Raw genomic sequence first — 9,444 nt, 5'->3', positions numbered from 1 at the left:
GGGCGGAGTCAGGAAAGGCTGGGTGGAAGGGGGCGGAGTCAGGAAAGGCTGGGGGAAAGGGGTCGGAGTCAGGAAAGGCTGGGGGAAAGGCCAGAGGACAGCTCTGTGGTGGGTATGAGGGTGGGACTGAATACTGGAGCTGCCGCCAGGTAAGGAGAGAGGGCATGGGTAATGGAAAGAAGTGGTACGGTATCTAGCTGGCAGGAGTGGACAGACCCTGTGGCGGGACCCAGTGTGTGGCTGTTATCACTGGCTGGTATAACTGGGAAGTGCAGAGTGAGGGTCCTGTGAAGCCTTTGAGCAGAGGGTGGGGAGCTGATTGGCATAAGAGCAGCCCATGTCCATGTTAGCACAGTCTGTGTGCCCCAGGGGTGGGGGTGAGGTGGGGGCTGGGCTGTACAGGTGACAGCACGTGTGGAGCAATGGCTTGCGACTCCTTGGGCTTCTTGCAGCAGACTGCACAGTTGGGGCTGCCCTGTGTTTGAACAAGCATTCAGGAAGGGGACTCTAGAGTCCCTTGAGATGAGACAGGACGGGTGGTGTGGTACCTGGCACGTCAGGGCCTCAGGAGGACTGACAGACAGATCTGCTGCTGCCCTGGTCTAAGTAGCTCCTTGGGTGCCAGGTAGGCTAGATGGGTCTCTATCTGTAGCCATGTGGGCCCGAGGAGCCCAGAACTCTATCAGGCCAAGCTCTGTATCTATGGAGGCTGTCAACTCGCCTTATCTCAGCTTAATCCCATGTGTTCACACACCCTGGGGTTCTAGAGGTGGAGCTCTGGGCCTGTGCATGCTAGGCCAGCGCTCTACGACCAAGCTGTATCTTTAGATCTCTTTTAATATACGTGTGTGTGTGTGTGTGTGTGTGTGTATGTATGTATGTGTGTGTGTATGTATGTATGTATGTGTGTGTGTATATGTATGTGTGTGTGTGTGTACGTATGTAAATAGATTATTTTCCCCCACCCAAATAGGGTCTTGCCAAATTGATCAGGCTGGCCTGATCACAGCTTTACCTAAGCCTTGCATATAGTTTCATGCAGCTTTGCTGACAGGTCAGAACTGAGCCGGGCTTGCTCTAAGCCTTCGGTCTCTTCTCTAGCCCCCACTCTGTTCCAGCTGTGCTGCCCCAGGCTCGGGCCTCTCTGAGCCCTGCTTGCTCCTTGTCAGCCAGTAGCGGACTGACCCTAAGTGACCTAGGCTATCTGGATAGAGCATATGGCTGGGAGCCTTGAATACACACCTTCAGGCTGGACCAGGTGATAAGACCAGACTTCAGTCTCTGTAGGAGAGTAAAGATGCTGGCATGAGTTCTGGAATGTTCTTGGCGTGTTAGCGCTATAGGAGTCCAGCCCATTCCCAGTGCAGTCTGTTCATCCATCAAGTGACCTAAGGCCGGTGCCAGGATGTCGGGATGTACGGCCTGTTTCCCGGACATTGATTGGAGTATCCTCATTCCCTGCTCAGTTCCAGACTGACAGGTCATCCACTCACCTCTGGCAGCTCGCTCTCCTCTGCTCCTCCAGGACTCCTCCCTCCTTTCTCTTCTACCCACTTAGCCCACGAGCCAGCACCCATATCCTGCCATGTAGACACCTGGCCTACCCATTGTCTTCCCCGGTGTCGACCTCAGTTGCCCCAGGCCACCATCACTCACCTGGACTGTGGCAGTGGCATCTCATCTTCCCTGCCACCCTCCCTTTACCACATGCGTCATGTGGAGACGGGCAAGGTCTTGCCTTGGTCCCAAACCTCCTTTCTCAGGCATGAAGGTCTAGCTCTTTTTCAAGTGTTTGGCCATCAGGTCTGGTGTGATGGAACACTGATGTCATCTTTCTGTGCCAGTCCCCCCGTGTATCTTTGTGGCCTCTTAAACCTGGCCTGGCCCTATCCATAGGCCCAGATACTGCTGGTGTGCACCAGGTTGCCCTGTTCCCTCAGACGCTTGCTGGACTGATGGCAGTGGGTGCCCAAGGCTGGCTGGTGGGATGTGTCGTTGAGTCTTGGCAGGGAGCTCTGCTGACCACACTGGGTCTGGACTTGGGACAGGTGTGGCCATTGGGCTGTCCTCCTGCGCTGCTGGGTGACTTGTTCCTCTGTCTTCTATTCTCCAATCATCTTCTTGCTCAAGTGTTAACTCTTTCCTGCCCGCCATCCCTTTTGCCCTGGGCTCGCCCCTTCTCCCTCCTTCCCTCTCCTGCTGTCTCTCTGCTTGATCTTTTTCCAGCTCCATTTATCTTTGTCCCCACCCCTCCCCCTAGCTGCTCATTCCAGTCACCATCCAGCTTCCCTGCTTGGTTGCCATATACCTCCCAACAGCTGCCCCATCCACCTGTCTGTCCTCATCCGTTCATTTTTCGGTCCATCCATTTGTGCTGTCCATCTATCCCCTGCCCCACTCCTGGGTCCTGTGACTGGTGCACCAGGATGGCCATTTCCTGACTGGCTGGGGACAGCTAGCTCTGTGTATTCAGTCTAGGTGACTGCCATGCCCTCAATGCTGTCAGGAAGCTGGGAGTGACATCTGATCACTGTCTGAGGGACTAGGGGATCAGGCTTGAGATGGGGAGTGACCGCTCATGACAGTGGAGTGGTGGGGTTTACCTCTTGCTTGTACTGCAAGCAGATAAGTCATCCCCAGGCTAGGTGGGGGCCAGTATGGGTGGCTGGCAAGGAGGAGGCATAACCAGGAAGGCCACAGGATGACAGGGTACTATCAAGTGGGCACCTATAGAGTCTGTCATATGCCAAGGTCTACCTAGCACTGTGGAAGCAATCTAGGACATGTTTGTTCAGAGCTTTGGCTGAGAGCTAACTGGGGGTGTGTGTGTGGGTGGGATTCAGGTAGATAACTCCTTCTGGAGCCTCTTTTCCTGCTCTAGATCCCCTGTTATCTGTGAATCTCTCTCTCCCTGCTTCTTAGAAGGCTGGATGGACTGTGCATGGTAAGCCTTCATCTGTGGGTAGCAGATGGGTAGGTGCCTCAGGACCAACTCTGGTCTGTGTTTTGTATCTCCATTACATTATCTGTCACTAGCCACTTGCCTGAGTGTCCAAGCGAGGTCTAGCCTGTGGTTCACCTAAGGGTCTTGTCCTCACAGTCATCGGTGAGGCCACCTGTGGCTTAGGTGTTCCTGGCACCCTGTGTTAGTTAGGGGTTGCCATTGCTGTGATGAAGTACCATGACCAAAAACAACTTGGGGAGGAAAGCGTTTATTTGTTATTTGGGTCCACATCACTGTTCACTAAGGAGAGACGTCAGGACAGGAACTCAAATAGGACAGGAACTCGGAGGTTGGAGCTGATGCAGAGGCCGTGGATGAATGCTGCTTTCTGGCTTGCTTAGTTCTGATAGAACTGAGGACCACCAGCCCAGGGGTGGCACCATCCATACTGGGCTCGGTCCTCCCCCATCATCACTAATTAAGAAACAGGCTTGCCTACAGCTCCATCTTACAGAGGCATTTTCTCAATTGAGATTCCCTCCTCTCAGCTTAAGGTTGATAATAAAATTAGCCAGCCCAACTGATCCCTTGTCAACGTGACACACACATCACTGTTGAGCCATAACCTTTCCTTTCTTGTTCTTCCCCAAGATCACACATTAATAAATATATCACAATAGAAAATATTTTACAAGGCAGGGCAGTGGTGGCACACGCCTTTAATCCCAGCACTTGGGAGGCAGAGGCATGCAGATTTCTGAGTTCGAGGCCAGCCTGGTCTACAGAGTGAGTTCCAGGACAGCCATGGCTACACAGAGAAACCCTGTCTCGAAAAACCAAAAACAAAACCAAAAAAAAAAAAACAAAACCAAAACCATTTTACAAACTTAAAAAAAAAAACCCTACCCCACAGCCTTATAAATTCAAACACTCTAAAAGTTGTTTTTGTAAAAATACCAGTCTTTTAAAATTCAAAATCTCTATACAGCTCTCAGATTTCATTTTTTTAAAAGTTTACCGAAGGTCCTGAGTTCAAATTCCAGCCACCACATGGTGGCTGGCTCACAACTACCCATAATGAAATCTGATGCCTTCTTCTGGTGTGTCTGAAGACAGTTACAGTGTATTTATAACAATAAATACATCTTTAAAAAAAAGTTTAAAGTCTCTCCACTGTGGGCTCCTGTAAAAAATCAAAAATAAGTTAAATAATTTTCTTACTTCAAGAGGGAAGAGCCAAGGCACAGTCAGATTGAAGAAAAACCCAATCACAGTGTAAATCAGTATGGGATCCACTCATGGTCTCTGGGCTCCTCCAAAGGGCTTGTCTTCTATGCTCTGGCAGGCTCCACTCCCTGCTGCTGCTGTTCTTGGGGTTAACCTGTGGTACTGCTTCTTCTGCTGCAGCAGGGCTGCACCTTCACCCATACCCTCTCCTGGGCTTGCTTCATGATGCCATGTCTTAGCCGCTCTCCATGACCCCTTCAGTCCTGGGCCTTCAGCCGCCATTGAGAATGCACTTTCATCAGTAGCCTCTCCACACCTCTCACAGTGCCTAACCCCAGCTTCCTGCCTTCGTGACCCACTTCATGTCTTTAAAACCAGTACCACCTGGGTGACTCTTACATCACCAAGTTTGGCTCAAGGGCAAGGTACAGTGTGGGCTGCCTCTGGAACATACGGTGTCTGTGTGCTGGATCCCGGGAAACACTTGTTAGAAGATTTCACCTCAGTGATGCAGGTCCGTTCTTAGTCTCGGCCCCAGCCAACCAGCATTAGCTGTCCCAGTAAAGCAAAGGTTTCATTTCAGTGGTGCTGGTCTCTTGTTAAATCATGGCTGCTGCTTCAGTCCCGGCTGACCAGACACCACAGTCTTAATTCCCAATAGCAAATATGCAACGGCTCCAGTAGTCTTAATGTAGCTCTCAGAATCCCCCCCCCCGCCCCCCCCCGGAACACCACAAGCCAGGCCTCTGTCATTTTGCGTTTCTCTCAACATTATTTTCTTCCACTGTCCACAGAATAGCTCGCTGAACTTTAAACACTCGGTGGCTTCTCTTGTCCAAAGTTCTGAAATCCTTCCAAAATCCTCCCCTAAAACAACATGGTCAGGTCTGTCGCAGCACCGTCTCAGTATTCTGGTACCAATGTCTGTTGTAGTTAGGGTTACTTTTGCTATGACGAACCACCATGACCAAAATAACTTGGAGAGGAAAGGGGTTATTTGGCTTATGTGTCCAATCACCGTTTATCATCAAAGGAATCAGGACAGGAACAAACAGGGCAGGAACCTGGAGGCAGGAGCTGATGCAGAGGCCATGGAGGGCTGCTGCTTACTGGCTTTCACATCATAGCTTGCTCAGCCTGCTTTCTTATAGAACTCAGGACCACCAGCCCGGGGATGGCTCCACCCACAAATGAGCTGGACTCTCCCCCGTCAGTCCCCAATTAAGAAAATGCTCTACAGGCTTGCCGACAGCCTGATCTTATGGAGAGGCATTTCCTCAGTCGCGGTTCTTCCCTCAGATGCATCGAGTTGACATAAAACTGGCCAGCACACACACCCCTTTAGGGTCTCTGCCTTGTTTCTGTTTCTCATTCTGTTTCTGACTGTCCCTCACTGTCTCTGCCTCTTGCCTTCCCACCATCTGTCCTTCTCTCCCCTGCCTGGGCCCCGTCTGGGCTGGAGCCAGGCTCCAGGGGGACTGGGTGGGTGAGGAGGGAATGTACACAGCTCTGAGCAACCATGGTTTGTGAGGAGTCCAGCTGGAGGCAGGAACAGGGCTTGGGGGGGGGGTTCTGCCCCCCCAAAATTTGGCAGTACCCTCCTTGGGCTACCCAGTTCCTTAGCTGTTCATTTGTTTTGGGGGACTTCGGGATGTCCTTGGGTGGTTGGGGCCTGGGACACTATCTTAAGCACAGACCCTGAACTCAGGTGCCAGTAATGAAATCCAGGTTTGGTAAGCTGCTGGCTGAGCTCAGCCCTGGTGGCTGACATCACCATGGCCCATGCTGCTTCTCGGAGTTCCTGAAAGACAGCATGTGCGACTGGGAACCCCCACCCCTACCCCCCACAGGTCAGGACCCACAGAGTACAAGCTCCCCAATCCTTGTCTCTGCTGATCCAGCCACCTCTAGCTGTTCCCCTAGCTCTGGCCAGGAACCTGCCGCTGTGGCTGTTGGCCACAGGCCTCTGCTGGATCTGGAAGAGACCAGCCTTGGGTTCCCATTCCCAGGCCTTTTGTCAGGAATGGAGAATTTCTTATGGCTGCCGTGAAACTTTCTGCCTAGGCATAGGATTGCAGAGAGTGACTGACTCAGTGGAGTCTGACTAGTTGGCTGGAGCGAGTCTGACTGACCACTGACTGGGGAGAACCTGACTGACTGACTGACTGACTATTGACTGTAAGACGGACGGATGAACATCTGACTGGCTAAGAGACTCTGGGGAGAGAACTAAATTGCTGCCTGGTTTCTGGTTGGGCTTAGGGTTTGTCTGTCCTCAGGCTTGGGACTCACAGGAGGAGGGGGTCACTTGCAAGCAAAGTCACATGCCACTTAGAGGCTAGCCTGCCAGGTGCCCCCAGTGTATGTTGGCATGCCAGGTGCCATCTCTTCTGCCATTGGCTCGACGGCTATGAAGCCAGTAGCATGATGGTCAGGAGTCAGGGTTATCCCTCTGGAAAATGTTCCTCCATCTGTGAGGGAGCCATTTGTATGGCTTTCCCTGGCCTTGCAGTCTGTTGTGCTGGGTGGATTCTCCCTGTCTGGGTGTTTCTGTGATTGTGTTTCACTGCCTTGTTTGTTCTTGTGCCTTATGTGGGAGCATGTGTATCAGAAAGAGGACCTGTTGTGTGTTTGTACATCATGGGGGGTCTGGGTTGGGTCATACTTGCCTGGTCCCAAGGATGGGCCACCATAATCTAGCTGGTCCAGGAAGTGGGGCTCAGCCACATGGAGTGGCTGGTGTTGCCAGCTGCATTTTCTGGGCTGTCCCAGGAGCTGAGCCTGCTGTAGGTGGCATGGCTTTGGAGCCCATCCTGGACTACAAGCAGTGTGGTCCCTGATTTCAGGTAGCCCAGGCCCATGGCTGACACCCTTATTCTAAATCCGTTTCTCTTTCTTCTGCTTTTGGGGAACAGAGCAGAGGGGGCGACAGTATGATCTCTGGGCTCAGGGGAGCATCCTGGGTGCCACCTTCTGTTTGGAGGCGGATACCGAGAGTTTCCTGGAGAATTCTGTTAGAAGGAGAGCCTGAAGTCCCCAGCGTGGCATGTCCCTCTGTCCTTATGGTTTAGATGACAGCATGAGACCAGGGGCAGAGTACTGGGCTGAGAGTGGACAGGGAGAGGGAAGGGGGCAAGTGGAAGTTGTAGGCCCTTCTAGTGGCAAGAGTGGTTGGGGTGGGGTAGGTGGAGCACCTGGCTGCTCAGGCCGCAGTTGTTCCCAGGAATAAAGCATCCTTGTGTCCTTAGAGGGCAGCTGTGTGGGGGCGGGGAGCAGCCGCCGATTCTTTGCCTGGCCACGTCTGCCAGCAGCTGCTGTCTTGGCCCAGAGAGGAACAGGGTGGGGCTGACCTAGCTGGGAACCAGGGTAAAGGCAGACCTTTTCTTGACCGCCGTTCAGTGATAACAGTGTGTCAGACTCTTTGGGTGCACCGAAGCTCACAGGCCACTGTGGAGGTGAAACGTCTCCTGTCTCTTTCCCCCCATTGAGGCAGGCAGCACTACCATCTGTGGCAACAGAACTGGGTGTTGCAGAGCAGGGCTGGGTTTGGAGCTCAGGGCTATCTACATGGGAACCGGGTTGTTTTCCTAACCTCTTTGTTCCCAGAGCATCCCAGTGCAGCCTGGGTGGTCCCTAACTAGGGAACAGAGAGAACTGAGAAGCAGCCAGGTGCAGGGCCCTGTGGGAGATACACGGGCAGCCTCGGGGCAGAGCAGCCTGCTGAAAGGAGACAAATGCCCATCAGTGAAAAAGAGCCCCTTGTGGGGGTGCTGAACTGTCATCTGGTATGAGGGAGGCTGAGACAGGAGGATCTGAACTTCAAAGACACCCTGGGCAACATAGGGAGAGATGGATTGCTCCTAGGATCATGTGCAGAAGACCTGGATCTGGTTCCCAGCATCCACATGGCTTGCGACTGTCTGAGCCCCAGTTCTAGGGGTTCTCGACCCCCCTCTTTTGACCTCTAAAGGCAGTAGGCATTTATATGGTGCAGATGCAGATGTGTAGGCAGAAGACTCATCAATCTCTAAAAGGTTGAAGGTAACAAATGGCTTGGGCAGTAGGTCTGTGGTTTAATGCTCACTTAGCATGCATAAGGGTTCTATCTCTTCGCTCTGCAAAAACAGAAAGAATCAAGGCCCCGTGACCCTGCTGGCTCCTGGGTGTTATGACAGGTGTGTTTTCTGAAAAGCTGACTGCTCCAGTTCAGAGGCTGTAGCCTGTGTGCGTAGGCCATCCCTGCACATGTGGAGGGCACATGTGGCTGGGCTGGGGGTCGGGGGGTCATTGTGGGAGTCTTATTTCTGTTCCCAGGGAATAGGAGAGGTGTAGCCAGGAGGAGGCAGTAAGGACTGCCATTACTCAGGCGGCCTGGTGGCCTCCTGGATTTTGTCTTCAGAGAACACAGCCGTGGGAAGAGTGGCCAGGGCCAGGCAGGATGAGTGCAGCACTGTGGCCATGGGGATGCTCAGGGTAGGAGGTTGGTGTACTGAGGCCTGAAGTCATGGCCAGAGAACAAGTGCCTGGGTAACTTGGGTGATTACACTCTCTGTTCTGTTCGTCCACAGGACCGTAGCCTAGCAGGCAAGCTGGAGCCCGTGTCACCTCCCAGTCCACCGCACGCTGACCCTGAGCTAGAACTGGCGCCGTCTCGGCTGTCCAAGGAGGAGCTGATCCAGAACATGGACCGTGTGGATCGTGAAATCACCATGGTGGAGCAGCAGATCTCCAAACTGAAGAAGAAGCAGGTGAGTAGTGAGAATGAGAGGGGCTTCTTTGAGAGGGCAGGAGCCTGGAGCCCAGCCCCACATCCTCAGGTGCCTGGAACCACATAATTTCCTGGTGGTTGGTTGTTTGTTTGTTTTGTTTTTGTTTTTTTAAAATGTTTTGCTTCTGGAAGCCTCTGGGCTGGGCACATCAGGCTCCTACAATCTATATTCCCAACAGAGAGTCCCGAGCTTCGGGGGACCAAGGCTTCCTGGGAGAGGCACCATGAGCTGCCCAGGGCAGAGAAAAGAACCTTAGGGTGTTATTGCATGAGAAGCTAAATGGGGATCTGGGAGCCGGGCAATGAGGGCTTCCAAGATGGTGGCCTAGAATCCCAGATGGAGGCTGGGCCCCAGTGAGGTCAGGTTGGCCATGCCAAACCAGTGGAGAACTCAGATCTTCAGTCCTCCAGGCCTGGCTTGTTTTCTTCTTCTTCTTCTTCTTCTTTTGTTTCCTCTTACCTAAATTGCTTTTTTTTTTTTTTTTTTTTTTTTTTTTTTTTTTTT

General features: G+C 52.6%; 1 protein-coding gene across 13 annotated transcripts in view; it reads left to right on the top strand.

Annotated features, from left to right (window-relative positions):
• Ncor2 (nuclear receptor corepressor 2) overlaps positions 1-9,444 on the top strand; it is a 165,358-nt gene that overhangs the window by 63,598 nt on the left and 92,316 nt on the right. For all 13 annotated transcript variants that reach the window (XM_031337990.1, XM_031337993.1, XM_031337999.1 and 10 more), the window contains one exon: positions 8,740-8,919. In XM_031337990.1, the coding sequence (XP_031193850.1) occupies positions 8,740-8,919 (180 nt within the window). The remainder of the gene's footprint in view (positions 1-8,739; positions 8,920-9,444) is intronic.

This window comes from Mastomys coucha, unplaced genomic scaffold (genome assembly GCF_008632895.1).
Source record: "Mastomys coucha isolate ucsf_1 unplaced genomic scaffold, UCSF_Mcou_1 pScaffold22, whole genome shotgun sequence".
Classification (NCBI taxonomy): Eukaryota; Metazoa; Chordata; class Mammalia; order Rodentia; family Muridae; genus Mastomys; species Mastomys coucha.
This window is presented reverse-complemented; position numbering and strand designations above follow the sequence as displayed.